The 26,077-nt window shown below is 40.5% G+C and overlaps 1 protein-coding gene across 3 annotated transcripts in view; it reads left to right on the forward strand.

Moving 5' to 3' along the window:
• The window catches only part of LOC111874324 (neuropeptide SIFamide receptor), a 94,349-nt gene that overhangs the window by 34,907 nt on the left and 33,365 nt on the right, over positions 1-26,077 (forward strand). Inside the window, exons 1-3 of one of the 3 annotated variants that reach the window (XM_023869717.2) lie at positions 14,024-14,119; positions 16,959-17,239; positions 18,757-19,082. In XM_023869717.2, coding sequence (XP_023725485.1) covers positions 17,187-17,239; positions 18,757-19,082 — 379 coding nt within the window. In that variant the 5' untranslated portion in view covers positions 14,024-14,119; positions 16,959-17,186. Of the gene's footprint in view, positions 1-14,023; positions 14,120-16,958; positions 17,240-18,756; positions 19,083-26,077 lie in introns of those variants that run through there. The other 2 variants (XM_023869719.2, XM_023869718.2) reach the window with 2 other exon arrangements.

The raw sequence follows: 26,077 nt of genomic DNA on the forward strand, positions 1-26,077 counted from the left end.
GTTCAGTTCAGTTCAGTTCAGTTCAGTTCAGCAGTTGTAAGCTGGAGGATTCAAGGATTCGTCAGGAAGACGTCGTTCAAGACAGTTCAATAGTTGAAGTGTTAGCCTCGAGAGTGTTGTAATTATTTGTGTATCATAGATACAACAATCGTGAAAGTGTAGTAACGATTTGTAGTTATGAAGTGAGAAGATCCAAGAAATCGGTTTATCAAATCCTGATCCCATTATTTACTGGGTTTTACTAGAATACACATAATAATATTATAATTACAAAATGAAGAAGGATTTGAAGCTTTGGACTGGATTTATCTGGCTAAGCCCATTGGGTGGATTTCATAAATACTGCAATGAAAATTTGGATTCCGCAAAAGTTGGGAAATTTCTTCACCAGTTGGGCAAATATCAGTAAGAACTCCGCTGCATAAATTATTTTAATTTTGAGAACCAAAATAAATTCAACGACTACTTAACATATAACATCAGAATAACTCAGTCGGCAAAGAGATTTCGCTATTGGAGCGATCGAGGAATCTGAGTTATATTCCCTGCAAGGGCAAGAGATTTTTTCCTAGTCTCTGGATCGGTTCTGGGCCCTACTTATTCTTTTGTCCAATGAGTATGAGGGGCTCCTTCCCAGAGATAAATCTGTCTGGACCTAAAACTGATCATTCATCTCCATCCAGGATCCAGGTTATGATTGCGTGTAGTTATACTGCGACTCCACATGGAATAGTGTTAGGCCAATCTTTACTGTTTACCTGCGAAATAAAGTGATTTCATAAACCCTACGTAAGTAGCCAGCTATAACGCGCTACATGCAGTCTGTACAGTTGCTGGTGTTAGACACGATTTCTTTTGAAAATGTACTTGTAATCTTTATCAGCAAATTTTGAGGAAAATTTAGGCCTCTGCTATCCGTACGTGGCATGATGTAGCCATGAAGCTGCACAGGATTGTGCACGTGAAACTCCAAATGTTCTTAGTCTGGATACCAGATGGAGATGAATTGTCAGATACACGGTTTATTGTGATCACCCACGGATCGACTCGGATTGGTGCTTGGCGGTTATGAGATAAATCCGAATTCTTGTGCATGAAATCCTGTAAAAGATATTGCACGTATATGGGACCGTGCATGACTTGTAGACGAGTTTTGGATTGACATCTTATTCATTCAACTCGTAAATGCAATTTATTACAGTAATATCCTTATTTCCACCTTTTACAGTTTACTGTTACACATACTAGTGTCCTCAGTCTATTACACTCTCCACTGCTCATTTTCTGGCAATGGATGTTACAGTTTCACTGTAACCTGAATTCATACATGAAGTCTTCTTTGCACAGCCTAATTCATTTCTCACCTTTATTTTGCCAACTGCCAATTCCGGAGAGACGCTCAATTCAATTCTCTGGTGCAACTGCCAACTCCGGAACTGGACTCAATTCTAGTCAAAGTCAAAGTCAAAGCCACATTGCGACTGACGGTCAGTCAGTCAGTAAGTCTTGGTGTGGAGCCCCATCTGGGGCTCATGACCAGATATTTATTACTGTTTGACAGTTACGGTCTTGTTTTCGTGGTGCGCCCTCTCTGACGAGAGGATGGGTCTGTATTTTGTATATGCTGCTCCCCCTTGCCAGCGCAGTCTTTTTCGGGGCGAGTCCCTTGGGATTCCTGATCATATTTTACTGTCTCAGATTTGAGACTTCCCTCTTCTTCGCCTCCTATGACTCGCAGGGACACGGTGGAGGCATTCGACCTCGCCTCCACACGGGTGATCTAGCTGGTGAGGACCTTGTTATATAACCTCGGGGCGGACCCACAGAAAACACCGCTCCCTCTGTTGTTGCGTGTTGTTTCACTGCTGCAGAAGTGTGTTTACCGCACAGTTGAGTACCAACGATAGCGGTGCGAACCCATAAAGAAGGCCGTTTGCAACACCTCTTCTATTGTAACGCATTCCTATGCTGTGAGTGGACGGGCAATTACCTAGCAACGGCTGTTTCTTTGCCTCCATACTTCCCACTTTTAGTAAATATCCACAGTACTATGTTAAGTGAGCTACTCGATTCGACCGAAATATGTTAAAGAAGTAACATCCTTAATGAGATCCCTGCCTTCTGGTGGCACTCCGCTCCTTTCACGCAGTTACGTGTATGTGGAATATCGAACAGTTTTAAATAAACAAGAGATATAAGTGGGTAACTGAAAATATAAAAAAGATGGATTAATAGATACAGAAGTAAAGCAGAAAGAAGGCCAGAAAGAATAGCAATAGAATAGATAAGAGCAGAAACTAAGAGAGAGAAGCGAAAATTATAGTAAAATGAAACTAAGTACGGAGAAAACTACGCAGATGAAGGAAGAGAGAGGAGCGAAGTAAAGAGGAAGCAGTAAAAAATATGAACGAATTAAAAAGTCGATGAACGTGAAATTAAGCAAGATATAGAAACAGCGATTGAAGAAGAAACAAATAAAGCTAGAAGGAAAGTAAAGTGAAACACGGTTAAAAAATGAATCTAAACAAGGAAAAGGGAAAGCGGGAAAGACAGAGAAGTGGAGCGAAGACAAAAATAAAGTCATATAAGAAAGAAATAGTAATAAAGGGAAGAATAGAATAAAGCAGGTAAGAGTGCAACTTAAAAAAAAACAGTGAAGTGGATATGAAGAAAGGACTGAAGAGATAAATGAAAAAATGATGGAAGAAATAACGAGGAAAAATTGAGAGATAAATTTTCGAGTACTGATAATTGTGTTTGCACTGAAATTTATTTAAGATATTTCTTCTGTTTTCCGAAACGTGCTGTATTCCAAATCACAACTGAAAGAACGTAGCGCTACTGCTTAATTCTTATTTGAATATTCATCCGTGGAATCTACCTACAGACAAGCGAAATTGAATTGAGTTTTAGAAGGCGGACCTTAATATATTCACTTTCATAGTTCGTTAGAACTCGAACATTCCGGTTAAATGCCCTAATATTTGGTGTATGAGGGGACGATAATGAGCACATACAAACAGTTGCAGAAACTGAATTGTACTACTGTACGTTGGCATGTCGAATATGAGGATGGTTGAGGAAGGGCTCAACTGTTTATCTCTACCGTAGTCTGAAGAATGCAAGTTAAATGTGGTGTGAAGGTATGTCTATATGACGTATATCATAATTATTAAATTATTATATTTTTCAGCATCTTGTTGCATTGATGTATCTCTCGTTCACTCATTCCCGTCTCTAATACAACCCAAAATAGTTCACAAACTCTCGTTCTTTTTAAAATGCCATTAAAATCACATTCGTTTGTAACATGTTTCGTCCTTACAAGGCCATATTCAGGCAATTGTTCGCCATTTGAAACTGCCGCCATGACGGTATGATATAGCTTGGATGCAGTGACATTCAAACTCGAGCAGTGCAGCAATTTCAGTTGGTGAACAGTTGCCTGAAGATGGCCTTGTAAGGCCGAAACACCTTGCAGTTTAATGTGATTTTATTAACATTTTAAAATGAAAGGAAACCGTGAACGATTTTGGGGTGCATTAGAGACGGAAATGAGTGCACGAGTGAAATTACTTTTCACACAATCTCGTCTGCGTTTGAGGGTAGGAAAGTGGAATTATATTTAATGATTTGAAATCACCACCATTACCAGTATCATAATCATCATCTTCTTCTTCTTCTTCTTCCTCCTCCTCCTCCTCCTCCTCCTCTTCTTCTGGCTCGTCCCTCATGTATGTTTCTCTTCATTCATTATCTTCGTTCCTCGTTTCTCTTATCCATCTATTCATTGTTGTTTCCGTTCGTTTCCTGAAAGCATCCATTCTTACATTTGATGGTTCCATTCCTCAGGCATCCGTCAACAGTGTACATATTGTTTTAGAGTTCTTTACTTAATAGATCCAAACCATTATCCAAATAATTTTCATATTACACAATATCGTTTCTATCTATTTCAATCTTCGATAAAACACATCCAGCAATCTAAGGTCATAACAGACAGCGGTGTCTAACATTTTTGGTAATACAGATAAAATGGTTTATATTGTTTAGTTTCGAAAATCTTCACTTGTTTATTTTTTCTCTTGAAAAAGGCCCGTCTTTTTTGTTTACTTATAATTGATGTAGCGGCGCTGCTAATAGGTCCTATTATTCAGTGTCGAATATTTGGACAATTAATGACTAAATTGAAATTATGTGGAAGTAAACTGTCGTGGCCTATTTCAAGAAACTTTTCCGGAACTTTCCTGGAGGCGGTGAGGAAAAGCACGAAGAATCTGAGCCATGAGTTGTGACCTGCTTGTGTTATAACTGTACTGGTGCCATTCTCTTCTGCTACTTGCTACTGCGTATTTCAAAATTATAAATGCAATTAAATGGAAGCGATTTTGTTAGCGACGTCTGACAGTAACGCTTTCCTATTCCTGGCTCCAAAGTGAAGAGTACTTACTTCTAATTGATAGGAATATTCGGCTCATTTACAGTGCCATTCAAGAGAAATAAATATATCAGATTGTCTTAGTGAAGCAGATTCATTATTCATAATTTCGCTTCTGCTATATTACAGAATGAAATGTTCTGTCTTCATCACCCCATTTTCCTGCCTCTGACTTTCGTCACGGTGAATTGCTTTTTGCTATCGAGTATCAAAGTCCATATTTTAGAAAGAAAATGTTAATATGGATGAAATCTGAAGCTAAGTGAAAATTAATACTTTTAAAATTTCGATGCCACAAGATTTAGATCTTAAATTATCATATATCTTAATTTTAAAATCAGTTCATAAAATTCAGGTGTACCAAGTTCCAAATAAATTGTGGCTATATTTAAGATATCAGCCCTTATTATGTTATTAAAACAAACATATATGGCTAATTAGAGGTTCTAACAACGATGACATTTTAGGTTCTATTATGACACCTTGTGGTTATGTAGGAAGTTTAAAATTCACAATAGAAGACGCAGGAACATAATTCCCCAAAATGAATGTCGCTATAGACCTGCAGGACTACATGTTGTCTCAACCCGGAACATGACATCATATGTAGAAATGGCACTAATGAAATAATATTAGGCTCAATGTATGACAGCAATTTTGAAAGTTAGGTAGGTTTTAACCGTCCTCTATTTAACCATTCATCTAGCCCATTATGCTGAAAACTTATGAATTCTGAAACTTGAAATACCAAGTCAGTTGACTTTCAACGGACTATAAGTTATGTCTCAGAAGACAACACACTTAAAAAAAGAAAAGGGCTGCAGGCTGAATGAGCAAGTACTACCATAGAAATTTGCTGCACAGTTATTTACAATGTCACAGAGATAAAGAATTCAAACAAAATGAAAATTTACAATGTGTGAACCGTGGTAATATCCCACCCAACGAGCTACCATCAGTCCGTTTGGCTGCATCTAACTTCAACAGTTTCATTCTATAGAACATCATCCATCTATTGGTTCCATCCCATTCTAACAAAGTCTATCCGATTGTCATATGACTTATATCCAACCCACATGATCCATATACTCCACTGTATTCCATCTGAACCCACCCACCCCATCCATTTACTTTACTATGTCCAATTAATTTCACTCTACCCTTGTCGTCTTGGTATTTGCCTCTTATTAGAACTGTAATTTTCTGAAAGGGCCCATGTTTTCCTTCATTCTGTATGCAGAGACTATATCATACAAGTACGTTCCCCTTTCATTTCGAAATTCCTTTTCACCTTCTCCATCGTCCTGAATTCTAGGTAATAAAGGACACTTTAGATAATATAGGACACGACGTTTCGGAAACTGGATCTGTTTCCATCTTCAGGCGAGAAAAGAAGATACCTACTCAGTTGGGCCCCTTAGAAAGAGATAATATCAATCTTTCTAAGGGGCCTAACTGAGTAGGTGTCTTCCTTTTTCACCTAAAATTCCGGACGATGGAAAAAATGCCAAAACCAAGTTATTCTATGTGTCATCCACTATTGTCAGAACCTTTCAGCACCCTATTTACCTTGCTATACGTTTCATTTTTAATTTATTCATTTCCTATTTTGTATGTCTACGTTTTCTTGACTAGATATCAGCAAAACTTTGTTTGTTGAACATCAAACCAAACCGTTGGTTATTTGCGTTTATTATTTCTCTGAAATTTATCTTCTATTTTTCTAACTTCAAGCGAACGCGTATATATTACACACATGTTAATTCCATATGAAATGAACTTGCAGTCTCACTATCAACATCCCCTCTTTCAGTTCCGTCAATTATTTGCGTTTATTTCGATATATGTTTGTATATAGATTTCCACTGACTTCTAAATTGAAGTCTGGCATGAATGTCTCCTTGCAACTTATCAGAACAACTTCTCTGTTTCCTGAGCGCTCTTACATTTATAACACTTCGAAAGGGTACGAAAGATGTCTCCTGCAGTTTTGAACTCTACTTGGACAACGCCCTGCACTCTAAACCAATTAGTTATTTTCATAAAATTCCTAACCAAAATTTAATCAACGTATCTATAAATCTCTCTTAAAATTATTCTCAGAAGAAGAGCAAAAATAGTACTTGTCAGCACACTGTAAACTTTTAATTCCTAGACTTAGAAACGTATTCGTTACTGATGTCATAGTCAACCAGAAAATACAAAATTTAGATAACGCGTTGTGCTGTGGAATTCCTACATCCATCCTAGATAAGAGATGGCCTGTATTATGCTGTGAATATACTACCACAGTCAATAAGTTTGTGGAATGGCCTCAAAGCGTCATTGCAGTGCAATACAGTGGATAGGTTGAGGCACAAAATGATACCCTGTCGGTTGATCTCTCGTCACAGCAAGAGGCAGTTGTGTGCAAAAACTGTAAGCAGAACTAGGGCCTCTATTGTGAACTGCAGTTACTTGCGAGTGGCGGAAATTGAAAATGTGTCAGTTTTAACAACGGGCAAACATCAAGTTCTGCCGAAAACTAGGCAAATCCCTAGCGAAACGTTTCGAGTAGGAAGAAGTAGCTGTTGCTACACGACAACGCCCCTGCACATCGCTCTGTTCTTGTCCAAGAGGAACTGGCAAGAAAACAGGTCACCGTTTTGCCACACCCTCCGTACTCACCTGATCTCACACCGTGCAATTTCTTTCTCCTTCACCGCGTGAAAGCAAAGCTACCTGGTCGTAGATTTCAGTCGTCCGAGGAGGTCGTCATTGCCACAAGAGACGCCGTACGGGAATTTCCTTCCAATATGTTTCAGCAGTGTTTTCGGCAGCTATATCAACGTTTGCAGACTTACATAGCGGCCAACAGCAGCTATTTTGAGGGCCGATGTGGATCTGCATAAATGTATGTGAATACTTTGTATATGATGCGATAAAACCACTTTCCACGAACTTAACGACTCTACCATGTATAGCCTATGTATTAAAAATATTTCCTTAATTTCTGCATCGTTTTCCGGAATATTTCGGAACTGCTCAGTACATGTTATATGACTGTAAATTTTATAGACGGTGACGTGGATTACTACTCAAGCATTGCTACGAAATGCGCAACTCACTCTGCAAACGCATGTTCCCAAGGTCAGCACCGCTAACACAAAGCTCATCATGGGACATGATGCCGACCGCCACAACGCGTCTCTGAAAGCACCATTTTAATATTCTTCTCCCCTATCCTTCTTGGCCTTCCAATTGAAATTTTCTTGCCAGAATTCTGCATGCATTCCTCGAGTTTCCAAATCCTACCACAAGCTCAGCTCATCGTTCAATAATTTCACTCTCCTGAAACGTCCAGAATTCACGCAAGAGAGAAGCAATATACGAGTGTACAGGTATACACAATACAAAATATTGGTCGGAACATTTGAAGCGAAGCCTATTTGGGAGAAATAGGCATAGATAGGGCCGATTGCATTGATCGCGCGGTCTAATACATGAACCTTCTTCACTCGCTCGAGCACTGGAATTGTGAGTTCGAATCCCACTAGAGGTGTGGATGTCTGCGTGAGTTTATTCTGTGTTTGCGTCATTGTGTGTGTAGGTAGTGGCCTTGGGACGGGCAGATCCCCCATACAAGGGGCCCTACCGACTGTGTATAGGATTAAAAAACTGAAAAAGCGGCCAAGGTCCCGAAGGGCTATAGAGCCATGGATGGATGGAAGGGTGTCGATAAGTGGATAATAATGAAATATACCATAGATAAATTGGATAGTATGGCTTGTTCTGCATTCAACTGACCGAGTAGGAATTATTGGTTGTCCATGTGAACACAGTAGTGATAATACGAGTTCCATAAGAGGCGCGGAATTTCGTGAATGAGTAGCTATTAGTTTCTCAAGAAGAGCTCTGCTCCCTGGAGAAAGCTACAGTTACTAGGTGAAATATACATATATACATAAAACATTAAATTTTGGCAGCGTAAGCTGTAGTAATTACTCATGCGAGCACTCCAGTGAGGTTTCTTTACGCGCAGGCGTAATGTGAGCTTTGCATCGTGGGCTCACCCGACGCGACCGCAGAAATGTCCGACTATTTCCTCAGTGCCTCCTCTCACAAAACTTATTTACATATATTTATAAAATGTCGTGTTTACTGCGCATATTACGTGTATATATTCCATTGGGTTCAACGGGACTTTCCTACAACACAGAATTAAAATAGGCGCCGTTTGTCTAGAGAGCAGCTGTACCTTCCCGTCTGAAAATCCAAACGTAATTTTGTGCCTGGCTGGCTGCAGCTAATTACTGGAAGATTACATTCAGAAGGAAGAGCGTACGAGTGGAATGGCCACGACAGGGTGTATGTCAGTGAAGTGTCAGCCGTCCAACATGCCACTCAATTGCTCTAATACTTGTTCGAAGTAGAGACGTATCAATCAGAAGTCCCGAATTCTGACACTTGTTTTGTGTTGTGCTAGATTTTTCTCTTTGCATCGTTCCTAAATAAAAGAAATCTCGCATTCTGCACTCTGTCGTCGAATGGATGTTTGTTAATAACAGTTCTTTTTCCCGTAGCGGACTTTTAAAATGGTGAATCTATCCCTGCAACAGGCCCTGAAGGCCCATGTCACATTTTCTAGGCACTAAACTCACAGATACCGGTGTGGGTGCCAGTCTTACGCGCCGGCCGTCCTTTACCTCCAGTAAGATTCCTGGTAGTCATTTCTTTTAGAGGCCGAGTCGCCCCCAGAGACCTAGTAAGGCTGGAAGGATTATAACTATTGAAACATTCAATGACCTTATCGGGAATCGAACCCGCGTCCTTCTGGCTTGTATCAGTGCCTCAACTATATGCGCTACCACGTGCCCTCTTGGTATTGCTAATGTTAATGTGTTAAGGATATGAAGGTCGGTTGATATGCAGTAGAATATTTTTCATGTCAAGCATCTTGAATTCTGACAGAACCCAAATAAGAATAGACTATCATAACGATAACATAACCTCATTTTTTCTTATGAAATAACGAAGATAGACTAGAGATTTAAGGAAAAGGTCACAAGAACGGGCAGTCACGAAGACCCTAGGATCATGACAAGACCATCTTCTTATATTATGACATGGGAATTGATGACCTTAAGCTTTTTGTCGTTAAGATCTAATTCTCCTTTGCGTATGTATGGAATTGATGACCTTAAGCTTTTTGTCTTTAAGATCTAATTCTCCTTTGCTTATGTATAGAAGGACTTCTTTTATGAAATGTATCTGACGTCTTCATGACGTTATTGAGGAACTTTTACCGGCCATCGAACACGATAGAAGTTTGTAACAAGATCTAAAACATATCCACTTTTATTCCTGGAGTAGGAAGTTATATGATGTCTGGCTGTTAAGTAGCCGATGCCATTTATAACAGCAAGTGGCAAAAATGATTAAGATGAAGTGCGTTGGTTCATGTGACTATAAACTCAGCATTTTAGTGTTTATTTAGATCAGTTTGTTTACAGGTTGTATTGAACATTTCGTGAAACCATTGTTTCGTTTGTCAAAAGCATGGATTATAAATTCATAAAACAAGGAATATATTTTTTTGTGAAGCAGGAGAAGAATGCCGTTGAAATTTTCTACAAAGTTAGAATAAGTTTATGGGCGAGAGGACAGGCATTCTTTATGTTTTAAGCTTTATAAGAGGAGAAGGGAAACATAAGAAACGACGGAATATCCGGTTGACCGGAAAATTCCAAAAATGAACCAAATCCATAAAATTCTACTAAAATTGTGAGGTGTGACTTGTTCATTGACTTCAGGAGACTAGCAGAGAAGTCAAATGTGGAAATGAAAATAAACCTCCGTGGTTTTAGTCCGCAAGAGAACTATACCGACCGATCGACCGCCACTTGTCAGCGAAGTTAGTACCAACTTTAGCGGATAGAGGGTGTCGCGTGGTCAGCGCAACGAATCCCCATGGCCCTTAATTTCGGTTTTCTAAACCGAATGTGAAAATGAAATGAATGGCATTGTGGGATTTATTTTGATCAAATATACGAACATTTCTGCTATTGGGAATAAAACACGAGAAAATAATTTTCATAAATATTTCAGCAAAATTGCTTTAAGAATTCAACTACATTGAAAGGAATTAAGGAATGTAGATGAGATTTGGGCCTTTCGGTACGACATATACATCGTATTAAAATGTCTAGAATCAGAGACCGACACAACTTTGAATGTCAGAATCTGAGGCCAACATTATGTTGATTAGCTGTTAGCGTGTCTGTATATCTTAGGAGCAGTCCAGTACGAATCCATTCCTCTACAACAGCCCTTCTCGGACTTTTTCACTTCGCACTTGGAAGTAATGGTCTACCTGAATACTTTGAAAAACTGATTCTATTTTAAGCTATGATTCGAAATATGAATGACTTCAGTAGCTAAAAATGTGTTATATTTTGTTATGTCTGCATATCGGGTACTTCTTTCGTCAGGATGTATAACGATGCTTTTAGCATCGAGACTCCGTGGCGTCGGATGGTTGCACGAAGGACGAATTAGGATGGTTGGAAAAAACTTTCGAAGAAGCGGTCTTTATCTAATTCAAGTTCTATCATATCACTTTCCCGGAGGGCCTGAGGAAGGCTACGAATACCTCAGTCAGGATAGCGTGTCCCGGCCGAGGTACAAAACAAGCTCTTCAAGAATAAAACTCTAGCGCTTTACTTGTTCTCTCTGTTCATCTCAATTGATACTGAAAATAATCATCATTATTACTAAATCACATTTAGCAGGGACAATCTACGTAGGGAAGTCAAAACTTATCCGCACTCTTGTTTTTCCAATCCATATATAGAAAAGTAGGGGTTGAACAAGTACTTCACTTTTCTACATAGTCTCCTCCCTTTTCGATGCACTTGGTCCAGGGGTCTAAAACCTTGCGTATTCCTTCCACGAAGAAGGTTCTCGGTTGGTCGCGTAACCGTTTATGCACCGTTTCCCCCACTTCTTTTTCCGTAGAAAATCAAAAACCTCGTAAAACATCTTCGAGCCCTCCAAAGAGATGATAGTCGGAAAGGGTGAGACCTGGGCTGTAGGCAGGGTGTTCCAGCACCTCGAAACACAAATTGTTAATGGTTTCAACGGTCTGGCCGTCCTTGTGTGAGTGTTCATTGTCATGCAACAGCAACACTTTCTTCAACAATAGGCCACGGCGTTTGGTGCGAATTCCTGGCTTCAGATTGTTGGCCAGCAAATCACTGTATATCTTGCACTGTTGATCGTACACCGTTTTTCCAGGTAGTCTTCCAGTATATGCCTTTTTGAGTCCCAAAAAGCGGTTAGCATCACCTTTCCCACGAAAGATTGAGTCTTGAATTTCATCTTCGTTTGCGATCCCGGGTGTTTCCACGTCATAGTCTGGCTTTTGGATTCTGGCTCATAGTGATGAACCCACATATGAATTTCAGCCCCCGACGCACCTTCCAATCAGAGAAATCGTATCACTATTCTTTGTTAATCATTGGTGCACACTGCTAGCAGAGCGGCCATGTTTACACTGTCACAGCATCAAGGAAAATGGTGCGATCAAGGTAAAACTTCGATCACGTGACCACAGTAGTACCAACTCTAACAATGCATGCGTAGGAGGCAGTGTGAGAAACCTAAAGATGTGTTATGGAGAAAGTGCAGATAATTTCTGACTTACCCTCGTATATAAATAAAAATGCAATTTAGGCCAGATTGTAAGAACTCCGTAAAATTGAGAGAAATCTACACATTAATTTTCTTTGTGCTGAGAAACTGGATGAATACTGTTGTACTCTTTTCCAGTGGTAGAACACTTCGGTCTAGCTGGCGGCACACTGCTGTTCCCCATGAGAATAGTTTGGAACACACTGATCTAAAACAACCAGCTCAGCATTCTACTTTCATGCTATCGAATATTTATAGTAAGATATTTGTTGGGAAAAACTAATTGACCGTAGACTAAAATTTTGAATGAAATCAGGAATTTGTCCACACACCACTTATGGTAAAGGACTCTTGTAACCAAAGGATACATATTGGTGTTCGGCCCTTTACAGCACCCTCCCTTAATGAACCCATGCTACTTTTTAAAGTTTACAAAATTAATATTTTCTTTGAATGTTTCTCATGTTGAAGGGGCACGCGATAGCATAGATCGTTGGGACACTTTCCTACAATTCGGAAGGTCGCGGATTACCGTATTTACGCATGTATAGGCCTCACATTTTTTGCCAAAAATTCAAGAGGAAAACTGGGGTGCGGCTTATATTCGAAATCACACTTCATTTAAAAAAAATTATATTCATAATTAGTAATACAGGGTGTCCTACTCCTGAAATAATATTCGAAGAAAATTATTTTTCTATAATTTCTGTCTGAAAATTGTTTTGCGGCCTATACACGCACGCGGCCTATACATGCGTAAATACGGTATATTCCCGGGTTTCACTGGAATTTTCAGTTGGCCTAACCTTCCAGCCGCACTATGGCCCTGGGGTCGACTCAGCCTCTAACAGAAATGCGTACAAGGAATCTTCCTGGAGGTAAAGGAGGGCCGGCACGTACGGCTGAAAACTTCACCGCCATCTGTGAGTCAATTCTTTAGAGTATGTGGGAGCCTCGACATCTCACAACCTTATGGGTCTCCACGGCCTGTTACACGGATAGCTTTAACTTTCCTCATGTTGAATAGCTTGAAGATGTTTACAACAGTGTCGTGCCAGTACGGGCTGGTCTTGAAAATTATTTCCACACCCAGCAATGGCTTTGGAAGATATGTATGAACTTTAAGCGATATAAAGTAGGAAGATAAGTAATTTGAAGGTGACTACGCTCACTAAATTTTAAAGAGGAACTCCAGAGATTTGGAGTGTGGTGCTTTGGCTTATAACGATGACGTTGTAAGATCAACCCAGAAGAAGACGGCGTATTCCTCCGTACTGACAGTTACCAACTATGATAGTATTTTTTTTTCAATGGCTCTTCCAGCCCATTCAGGGCCCTGGTCTTTTATTCAGTTCCGTAATTATTTATTCACAGACGGTAGGACTCCTTGGACGAGTAATGAGCTCGTCGCAAGGTCGCTACCTACACACAGGTCACCACAAACACAGACTAAATGCATACACACACCAAACATCCATGCGTAGAGTGGGATTCGAACTCACGACCCCGGCGTCCGAGCGAGCGAAGACAGTTCATGCCTTAGACCGCTCGATTACTGCGATATTATACAGTGCCGTAACACGGAATACAATAATCCATACTCTCATTGCTGTCAAATCATCAAATCTCAACTAAATTTTCATTACTTTGATATGTATTGCCACACTTCAAGTTACAGATAGACACGCAGAGTCAGTCCAGTTATATAATTGTCACAGGATTTGTTTTACACCGGACTTGAAAATTCCAGCACCTTGTCAAATAGGAACCAGTCTACACAAGTGTTAAATCATCGAACTGTTAAGTGCAATGTTGCCAGAGAACTGGGCTTGACGCGGCTGAGTAAACAGATGACACAAGATGAAAGTTGCCGCTGCACAACACAACACATACACAGTTGTAAGTCTAGTGGGTGGCAAGATAGTCTTCTTGTCTTCGTCTTACCGACAGTCCCATGGAAGTACTAAAGGACATTTCTGATTCCATCTTACTGATGGCATTATGCAAATAGTGAGTTAATCACAGTTATTTCAACTGCTAAAATAATGATATAAACATAAACATAAATATTATTATAAGTTTAATGTTCATAAAATATTAGTGTGAATTAAAAATACGAAAATTTGTTTCCATTAATTATATTTATGCTTTTTTGCACGGTGTGTTTGAGAATGAAATAGAGAAGAATGTCTGTCCGTCTGTAGCTTGATCTCTGAATATATTTGACGGATTTCGTAGTTACTTAAACATTAAAACTTAAGTTAGACTGCATTCTTCTTAAAACTTAAGTTAATTGATTTTTTTCTGTCAGTTCAATATAATACATTACTGTACAGCTGGTTACGAATTGATATACTGCTAACTATAGAAAACTTTCCTAACGCTACACTTCCATCGTGTTAACCTGCAGGACCTGGGCGTGCAGTCAAACTGAAAATATCAGCAACATAAGAGGCACGAATTTCCTTTAATATTCACCTTCTATGATTAAAAGAATTTCATCAGTTGTAAGAGTTTCACTGCGTGTTACTTTATAAAATAAATTTATATATACCATAAATATGTGAATGGGGCATCCATAAATACAATTAAAATAATCAGTATCAAGATTTAAAATTCCCACATACTTTAGCCAGAAAGGGTGTTATGATAATATAAGTTTTGTATCGAAACATATGCCTCTTAATTGATATTTACAAAATCGTGTTGACTGTAACATACAAAATTTTGTCACCTATTTTACTTGATTTCAGAATCAGATTTTGTTTATTCTCTTGAGAAAAGCTCATGAGACAAAAAAATTATATGGCATAAATCAACAGGATCATCAGATTTAGTGATAAGTATTTGTTAAAGTTATGACTAATTAAGTATAAGGAAAGTTTATTTCTGTCTCTATGCACTTTGGTATTTAGAGTGTGATTAGCTTTGCAACAGAATGTGGGCTTCGCTATCTGCAAATGAATATAAAGGACAGTCATTTAAGCAGAATTATAAGGAATGATTTAAAAAGAAAACAAACAATTGTAAAACTCACTCATTTATTGTTCTTAACTTTCACTCCAATGGAATTATATATTTATAGTCTTCTCATCGTTCGTAACAATGATCAATCAGTTACAATACGGTAATACCTGAAACCACTAAATTTATTTCCCATAGCGACATTTAGAGAGTCACCTATTTTCGGCTTTCGACGATCGGTTTTAGTTATACATATAGTACCTGCTCGTGAAAATGCCATTATGTTCAAATGGCAGGAAAATATTTTCTATACTAGAACCAAGATTTTTAAAACTGAAATTCAACATTGTACCTATATATCTGAAGAACATAACATAATTAGCAAATATTAAAGAAACTATTTCTGAATTAGGTTAAAACAAATAATTATTAAAAATATGAGTTTATAATTAAAAAAGAACAACAAATTAATAGGCACGGGTCGTTATTTAAAGCATAAAATTAATGATATTATAACATTGTTAAATGATCCCCGATTTTAAAGTATAGCTCAAAATATTTAATTGGTAATTTCAGGTTCTTGTTTACAACATACAATTAGTAATATAAGATTACATGTATTGTAAGAACATAGTAAGTTCAGGCTGAATAACAATGCTGTTCATCTCTGAAGATGTATGAACACAGAATAGAGTGTGAAAACAAGCAAAATGAATGTTCAGAATACCAAATATTAAATTGTATTTAATGCTATGGAGAGAAACTAAATTTCTCTGGAACTCATTTAATTACCGTCAAATCCCTAGGAAAACTCAAGAAGCTGTAGTCAATTTTCCTCGAATTCCATTTGAAACACCGTCCTGGAGCCAGGTTTGTCAATGTCGGGCATTGACAGAAGTCTTTAGGCCTCTTGAAGCTTTATGGTTAGCATGACAGTAAGCCAGAGAGGCAAGCAATTACCTCGTTACCTCTGCAGTCGTCAGAACAGCACAGCCAACTGCCGCACTCGATTGCTTGTTGCGGACTTCTGCTCATTTGTTAGGTTGCACGCCTGATTCGATTACAGAAGGGAAGCCGCCAGACACAATCCTGTACAGCCAGTCTGATGACCACAGCATGCCTTCACCATATTGTATTCATAAAGGACAAATGAATCCCTTCAATTGCATACTATTAGCGAAGAAGATAGTACATAAAGTAAAGAGACAACACGATGAAAAACTGACTGTGAACTTTCCCGTTACGTACCATGGACACTTGTGTACAAGTTAAATAACCAACAACCATACGGCAAAGTACCCGAACACAGCGGCCGTGCGGCCTAATGCATGAAATGTCTTAGCTTGCTCGAGCACTGGGATCATGGGTTCAAATCCCACTCAAGTCATGGATGTCTGTCTGTGTTGTTCTGTGTAGGTAGGTAGATAGATAGATAGATAGATAGATAGATAGATAGAGAGATAGATAGATAGAGAGATAGATAGATAGAGAGATAGATAGATAGAGAGATAGATAGATAGAGAGATAGATAGATAGAGAGATAGATAGATAGAGAGATAGATAGATAGAGAGATAGATAGATAGAGAGATAGATAGATAGAGAGATAGATAGATAGAGAGATAGATAGATAGAGAGATAGATAGATAGAGAGATAGATAGATAGAGAGATAGATAGATAGAGAGATAGATAGATAGAGAGATAGATAGATAGAGAGATAGATAGATAGAGAGATAGATAGATAGAGAGATAGATAGATAGATGGGTGGATGGATGGAAGCATGGATGGATGGATGTATCAGAGTCTTTCTTCAGAAGCTCTCATTCAGTCAGCTGACCGTAACTCCGACTTCACGAATGACAGACTTTCATTGTCGTGTTCACAGGAGCCCACCATTGGATCTATCCTGAGGTAGACGAATCGATATAGGGTTTGAGGTTCTTGCAGGAGTGGTTAAGAAGGTTGTTACTTTCTGGGATGTAACGCCGTGTAGTGCGTTGGAAGTCAACCGACTTTTCGGAGGAACATATCACCTCCATCTTCAGGGTTGAAGGATAAGCCACGCAAGAAATCAGCGTGAAGCAAGCTCTGTTTTCTACCTGCGTCACGCTGGATGACTTTCAGCGGACTACACGGCGTCGTGTCCCAGAAGATAAAACTCCTCAGGTGAATATAATCCCCAGTCTCACAACCCGCATGTTTAATTTTCACTTGTACGTCTAGGTCTGCATAGTAATATATTCCCTTCAGACTTGCTTAGTATCTGTTTCTCTTCTGCCCGTACCTCTTCTAAATGTCTCGTCAATTCTAACGTCCTTGGTCTCATTCCCTATTTATGTTTAATGAGCAGTAAAATCATGCAGCTTCTCCTTATGTAATGTTATCCACGACGATGTTACTTTCCCTTTTGGACCCATATGCTCTGTACACCCTGCTGGCGAACATTCTCACCTTATGACATACCTTAGGATAAGGGGCCGAGTTTTGCGTCTTTATAGTAAAACACGTACAAAATACTAACTTCGACTTGATCCTATATAGCTTATTCTCTCAGCAATTCGTGTTTCAGAATGTAAGGTGTGGTGTGATTGGTTATATTCCTGATTTTACGGATTGTCTAAAAATATATTATGACGATTAATGCTTATGAAAGATGCTCGGAAGGACTGTGGGAGTAACTGCCGTGGTGGTTAATTCTTTCGTGCAAACATCAGAAAGCCGATCATAATGGCCGTGTAGTATAAGATCTGAAATATTTTTGCCAGCATGACCATGGGGATCTTGGGTTCCAATCCCACTCGAGCCACGGACGCCTACGTTTATTTATTAAACAAATTTTCTGAGCCGCCTTCCTAATTCAAATTATTGCCAATCGGCAGGCTGTTGCGTTCCGACAGGCATTCTCCCAAGATCCGAAACATACTGTCCGGTATCTAGCATCTAAATTCCTTATCCGAATCATTGCACAGACTTTTCCACGTTAAATATTCGGTCTTCCCACACTGTCCAAGTCATTGGCAACGAGAGTTTAAATTATAAAGAAATCAATTCACATTGGAGCATCAGGAAGGCGTTTTATTGAATTTCTAAAAGTGAACGAATCTAGCCAATGCCCGTAAAGACCTCGAGGAGTCCCAGCGCTGACCGACTAGAGCCAGTGCGATCGGTGGATCAGTTGCACAGCGGTGATGAGTTCTAGCTGGGATAGCTCAGTCGGCAAAGCGACCGAGGAATTATGGTTCGATTCATAGCAAAGGGCAAGAGATTTCTCGTTTTCTCCCCCAAGGTGCCCAGACCGACTCTTGTACACACCCCGCCCACCCAGCCTCCTATCCACTGAGAACCGAAGTCTCTTTCCTCGGGGGAAAAGAGGCAGGGGCGTAAAGCTGATTACTCACCTCAGTCTGGTTTAAGAAATATGGAACTACACTTTCAGTCCCCCTTAGGTCTGCATGGCGTGATGATTAATTAATTACGCACAGGGATATTTTTACCTTACTTTACCTTTCCTTTTATCTAGGACCGCATAGCGTGATGTCCGAGAACACAGAACTCAACAAGGTTATATCAATTTTCACTCTACATTCTCGAGAACAGAGAAGTATTAGTTACTCTGGTTCCGTCTGCTGCCCAAGTTACTTGACGAACGCTTTTACCATCTTGTTTGTTGCGATGTGTCTCAGGTGCCGTTCGAACAGAAGCTGCTGCGACTGCTGGCCGAATATGACGTCAGCGGCGGAGTACAATGAGAGTCACGATGTCCAGCCGCCTCTGCCCTACGTCATTTACGAATTCAGATACTCCCTCTCCGTGACCATATTCTTCTGTGTGGCCTATACTCTGGTCTTTGCTATCGGAGTCGTCGGCAACTGCTTCGTGGTAGGAGTGGTATACTGCAGTCCCAGGATGAGGTCACCGACGAATCTCTTCATTGCGAATCTCGCCTGTGCTGACCTCCTCGTTAACGTACTTTGTCTACCCTTCACTCTGGTGGGAAATATTATGTCAGGTAAGTGATCCACTGGAGCCCCCTGTAGTGTAGTTAGTTTAGGCACTGTACTAAAAGCCGGAAGGTTGCGTTTTCGATTCCCGATGTCAGTGGATTCTTCAATTGGCCTAAACTTCCAGCCGCACTATGACGCACGTGTCAACTCAGCCTTTAACAGAAATGAGTACTCTAATTCTTCCTGGGGGTAAAAGGCGGCCGACGGGCGCGTAAGACTGACAACATCACCGCCATCTGTGAGTCGACTGTCTAGAAAATTTGGGAGCCTCGACGTCTCACAACCCTATGGGTCTCCACGGCCGGATCTCATGAATAAGGTGAATTTATAACTCCTTTATTTTAAGAAATAGGGCCTACTGAATTTGGAGAGAGAATACTAGGAATTACCGATGTTAATAACAACATAGAGGAAAGTCCCTCTTGAGAAGCCGATAATCACAAGAGCCCACTACTGGACACAAAGCTAGTTTTATCCAATCCGCACCCTATCATCTCTTCATTGAGTGCTCGCCCATCTGTGTATGGTGCTCTGAAAATTAAACGGAAAACATAGCAAGGATACAGATTCAAACTATGTCAAATCATGTAATTTGACAGCATTTTACTGGTTACATTCCTTGCTGGTACGTTCGGTGAATTTTTGTGCAGAAAAATCGAAACTAATATAGAATTCTATATACAAAATTCCTTGAAATGCATTTACGAGATAGGTTAAATATTGAAGGAAACTGTCCTCGAGGAACTACGAAACATGCCGGTACCCACAGTACATGCCTGTAAGTATGTAAATATGTATTTTTTTCTGTACGTGTACTGTAAATTTACATGTTCAGCAAGCGGAAGCAATTACATAATTGAGAAATGAAACCTGTATATTAACGTAAGTTAGTCGGACTTGGCATGAAGCGGAAGACCACTGACGGGTGGACAAGCCAGTAGTAACAATCCCTGAAGGACAGAAGATGTTCGTGATCTTGCAGAGCCTCAATTCTCGAATGAATATGTTGATCCTAATTACAGCCATAATTTCCATTTCCAACTCACGGGCTCAGTCATGGTTTTTCTTTTCCTTGGCACTACAGCCCCAGTGGGCCTAGGCCTACCTCCATGAAGTTCTCCGTTCACTTCGGTTTTTCTAGATCTTACACATTCGGTAGGACTCCTTGGGCGGGTGATCAGCTCGTCGCAAGGCCTCTACCTGTACACAAACACAGAAAAACGCGCACACACACATACTAAATATCCATGCCCTGAGTGGGATTCGAACCCACGATCCCGGTTTCCAAGCGAGCGAAGACAGTACATGCCTTAGAACGCTCGGCTACCGTGAACGGCCATGGATTTATTTTAATGGGAATAAATTCTCAGGACAGTACTTACGAGTGTTTAGGAAGTACTGTGGGAAAGGCTTTTAACATTCAGAAAAGTTGTTACGAAAGAGGCCATTTTAATTTCATTGAAAGCCGCACAGCCAGTGCGGAATATAATGCCCCTTGTTATCGACAGCGTGTGAGTGGTATGACCGGACAGGTTGGCTGGACAAACAGTTTCTCTGTGGGGAAGCCATCGCTGTTGGGCTGGTTCAATAATGATACCCCCCCCCCAGTTCACGTATACACTGGGAGGGGGGGAACCTGCGGGCCGGTGTAATGATGAGTCCCTCAGAATGACGAGACTAAATAGTATTAAATTACAGTCTGACTCAGATTTTCGGTTCTGTTCCACAGAATATGGACATCGCTCTGCTAGAGGGAACGGAAGTACAGAAAATATTTTATTATGACGAAATTCTGAGGATCATGGGCGAGCTATGTGCCCCCGAATTATTTTCAGACTGGGACATTAGGGACCACTCATTTTCTGGTGTCTACAGACGCGTGGAGACGTGCTAGGATACCTCCGCCGTAAACGTGAGTCGTGTAAGGCCACGAAATGGGAATCCGGCGCCTGGTGTTATAACTGGGCCACCCTGTCGGGGGGGGGGCATACATATAGGGACCTGGCCCTCCCAGGGGGAGGGGGCGCATTCAAGGCTGACAATCTGCTTGTAAACAAATTGTTGTTGCGAAATCCAAAGAAGTGAAAATAAAATGCAATCTGGCAGAGTTTTCTAAGGAAGGCTCAAAAAGGGCTGAGAGTGAGTTCTTTTTTTTTTTTTTTAGATATAGAATACAGAGCCTATCTAAATATAGTCCTGGGGTTTCAGGCACTTGTAGTTTAGGAATTAAAATAGGTATTAGGGTGTTGTTTTAGATATTTTGTTCCTTAACTGAAACAGTTATTTCTGTTTGCAAGTGAAGAAGTTGTTAGGTGCGAAACACTTCACAGTGAGCACCATCTGCAGCCCTGCATACATCCTACCTGCAGTCCACCTCTTGCCAGACGCGCTGTAGCATGTCTTTGCTTTAGTGATCCGTGCTTTGAGTTCATCCAGCGTATCCACTCTCTGGCTGTACACCTGGTCTTTCACATAAACGTAAAGAAAATAGTCCAAAGACCTAAGATCAGGAGAACGAGGGGTCACACAACTGGTCCTCCTCTGTGTATCCATCGACCTAGGAAATTGCTCGTAACATCTCCTCGTACACAGAAGATGAGAGCTTGTCTCAATATTTTCGTAAAGTAATATATTTTTTTCTTCTCAATCTGTACAGTCTGTGGCCATGTTAAGGGGGCTACTAATTCGGCAATACCCTACTTTGGTACTGCCTACTTAAATGAAATCAGGCATTCGTATGTAATACAGTAAATTATACTAAAAATGTTAAGACAAACGTACTCGGTTTATCCTTCTCGAATCATATTCAAAATTAGTGTCCGCTATAATTACTTCCACTATTAACATAGTTCAAAGGAAAATCGCTGAAAAGTAGTAGAAAAGTTTTAATTGATATATATGAGCAAAAGAAATGTTGGTATGTTGAATGAATTATTCGTATTCTTATGTATTCAAAGTCATTGTAACTTGAGGCAAAGCAAATTTCACCTAATATTCGAAGAAATACGAGTATACGTACAAGTATAAAACTGCAACCGTACGTCCCTCGCTAAAATTATTTAATTATGTTTATGACCAGTTTATACATTGAAGGAAGTAGTCTTCTGGGATTTGGCGCAGTGTATATATTGCGTCAACTAACGTTTCGAAGGAAGGTATGGTTTCCATCTTCAGGGTAGAAGTAAAAAGAAGAAAATCAGCGAGCGAACAACCAACTCGCGTATTTTCTTATTTTTTCTTCTAACCTGAAGATGGAGACCATACCTTCCTCCGAAACGTCGCTTAACACAATATCTACACGACGCCACATCCCAGAAGACTGTTTTCTTCATAGTCACCGCCGTGAAAACCTCAGATCTTAGACAGTTTATACATCGTTTTCATACCCTGAGAGTCGCTCATACGGCCAAGTACCATCCCGGGCCGTCTAGCTGTAATTCAATATAGTCCTCCTTAGGATTACCGTGTCACTATTGTCATTAACGTCGCCGGTTTGCTCCTAGTATTATCTACCATCAAGATAGGCAAGTGTGTTGAGAGATAAATCAATGATTTGACGCTGTAGGAGACTTGCCAAAAAGGTTCTTGAATTGCCTACCAGTCTACTTTGTATACCTTTAAAGGACTAAAATAAACATCTCGGTAAACAACTGCGGGACTGACGCCTAGCATGACCCTTTGCTGTCTCTTGTTTTCCATTAATGGCCACTTAGGGATCTGTGGCTATGAGCTCCCTGAGGGTGCGTGTAAAGAGGAAGTCGGTTACAGGAAGTGGAAGTGGACTGTTGGAATGTAGACAGAGAACAACGAGGTGTGTTACAGGATGAGCACGGCCAGCGAGAGGAGCGTGATTTGGTGTGAATAAAAGTAGTGATCGCCGGTCACGGTAGCCGAGCGGTCTAAGGCATGAACTCTCTTCGCTCGCTTGGAAACCGGGATCGTGGGTTCGAATCCCACTCAGGGTATGGATGTTTGTGTGCGTTTTTCTGTGTTTGTGTACAGGTAGAGGCCTTGCGACGAGCTGATCACCCGCCCAAGGAGTCCTACCGAATGTGTAAGATCTAGAAAAACCGAAGTGAACGGAGAGTTCATGGAGGTAGGCATAGGCCCACTGGGGCTGTAGTGCCGGGGGGGGTGGAGAAGTAGTGATGATGACGCTGGGAGTGATGACTGAGAGGTGAGCTTGAAGGAGGACTAGCGTAAAGATTGACAAGAACCGTACGCAATTCTAATTTAAAACGGTAAATCACGGTGTTAGTTCTGGAGACCCCACAATTCATAAACCCCGGAGTGTGTCCCCTCCGGGTATCCGAAGCCTCAGTATCCCAGGGACAAAGGTCTCATCTCGAGCGATAGTCGTTGTCTCTGTAGTTCGGCGGTCGGCTGCAAAACTAAGGCCATATCCAACACAACTCTGAATATGAGACAGTACACACATCCTGCCATGAAGACACTGGTCATACGGAAGTTCATTTTAAACTCACACTTGATCATAATATCACAGTTATTAAAATAAAAACTGATGTAGCCATTCATTCATTCATCAGTAATCTGTCAGACGACAGGTCCACAATCTCTTCCAAAACAGTTCCTCCACTTAATGCGATCTTCTGTTTTTGGAAAGAGACTATCCAGGAAAAGTGATAATGTGGTAGTTTTTCCATTTGCTTTCCACATCGCAGTACAGCAGCCGTTCAAACCACTCTGGTCACGCCTGTTGCTATACGAACTTGAACCATCTCGAGCATCATTTGTTCTGTGCTTCAAGTCGCTACTGATGACGCTGCTTCCGGCATCAGTTTTTGGTGTCTCTCTTCGTCTGATGCCTACCCTTTGACCTGTCCAGCAAGGGAGGCCCTGCCAGTAGCTACGCTACCGCTGGTATAGCCCTCAGGGTCCTTGGCATACTCAAACCCCCTCACCTGTTTCCTTTGTCCCTCAGAGAGAACGGTGACGCGTCGTCGTTGACAGTGTCCTCGAATAGAGCCCCCTTATTGTACTGACACGTTAGATCCAGTTCGTTAATTAACGAACAGCCAAAAACGGAGAGGGAGTCGAAGTGACAGCACCACTTCTCGAAATCCTATTCGTGTGGAAGTTCTAGTGGCTTTACGTGAACTTGTCCAAAGTCTTGCCGACACCCAGTTGTCTCACCTTTGGTGGTCCGTCAGGACGTCCTTCCCCTTTATGCGAGGAAGTACAGTCGGAAATATTTTGGACTCTCGGAAATATTTTGGAAGTACAGTCGGAACTGTACAGTCTGTAACTGCCCTGCATAAAATAAAGACTTCACTTCTGCCTTCTTCTGATTTGTATGGGTCAGTTCTCTCCCTTTCTGGTCGAACTGTATGGAGATCACCTCCTTCAACAGTAGAGTTACCGTGTTCTACTTCTCTCTCTGAGGTAGGTTCTGGTCGAACCGTATGGAGATCACCTCCTTCAGCAGTGGTGTAGCCATATTACCTATAATTAAAACTTATTATTTCACGTGAGACAATTTGTACCATTTTAAATAACAACAATTAATTCAGTTTAATCTTTGTAACCCAGCTATAACGAATGTGGGAATGAGTTATGTGACAAGGAACTACTTCATATGAATTGATTTTCTCATCCGAAAGTACAAATAGATACTGAGCATGGAATATTTGATCATCTCCGAAGACAGATGCTGTTGCAGTCTGTTGCTATGCTGTTTCAAGTGAGACGGAAGCAGTAATTCTATAATAATGTATAGAGAGGACGTACAGACTCTCTTCCTGGTGACAATTTCCATCAAAATTTAACTGATATTGAAATTTATATATCAGAATAAACATTTTTTATAAACGATAGCCATTCTGATTTAGTATCAGGAAATTTCTAACAAAGACTGAGCCGTAATCAATTCTGCTTAGTATCTGGAATGTACGCAATTCATATCGAAAAGTACTGTAGCAGTTTGTTTTATACTTCACATGGCAGAATATCTTTTTCAGTCACTAGTTCGTCGTTAAATAACGCACTGAACACGCCTTATTTGCTAAACTTGTATTTTGCCAGAATTACTGGGTTTTTGGACTTTGTCTATGGTCCGGTATTCTATAAACTATAAAACACAGCGTTTCGGATACTGGATCTGTTTCCGTCCTCATGTGAGAGAGGAAAGACAACCACTCTGGTGGGTACCTCAGAAAGTGTTAACCTCAAACACTGCACAACCCCTATCTGTGTCTGAGTTTCATATTACGACCGACGGTCGGTCAGTCTGTCTCTCAGAATTAAGCACCCATCTGGGGCTTAAGACCAGATTTTTATTACTGTCAGACAGTTGCAGGCTTGTTGATGTGGGGCGCTCTCTTTGACGAAAGGACGGGTCTGTCGTTTACAATTGGTGCTGATCTTCGCCAGCGCAGTCATTCTCGGGTCCGAGTCCCGTGAGACTCACTACCATATTTTACTGCCTCAGATTCGAGATTTCCCTTTTCGTTGCCTCCTACGACTCGCAGGGTCACGATTAAAGTATGCGACATGGGATACAACTCCTATTAGATTCATCACAGCCATTTAATTACCTGGGAGCAGGCAAATTCGGCGGGAGATAAGAAAATATGCAATAAAAATTGCAATAAAACACTCACATGTGGGGAACTAGGATAGAAACGAAGTAGAAATTTATGCTACAAACCTAGCCAACAAAACAAAGGGCATGATCACCAATGCACAGAAAAATGGGAAAATTTGTGAAAACATTGTAGTGCCTAGCGCTCCTGCCATCTGTAGTTACACACCTTCTCATATACCTTCAGAATCTACTTGTACTATGCAAGTATCCGTCTTGAGAGGCGGAGGAAAAGACATTAGACAACCGGCATCTGGAAATCTCCGTCCAGAATCGAATACACTAATTTTTTGTGAATGTACATCTTTTTCGTTTATTTAATCTTATACGTACATAAATAAATTCCAGAATCTGCTAACTTTGTGTCGGCCCTGTTGTAGTTTTACGTTCACATTTTCT

This window comes from Cryptotermes secundus, unplaced genomic scaffold (assembly GCF_002891405.2).
Source record: "Cryptotermes secundus unplaced genomic scaffold, Csec_1.0 scaffold2323, whole genome shotgun sequence".
NCBI lineage: Eukaryota > Metazoa > Arthropoda > Insecta > Blattodea > Kalotermitidae > Cryptotermes > Cryptotermes secundus.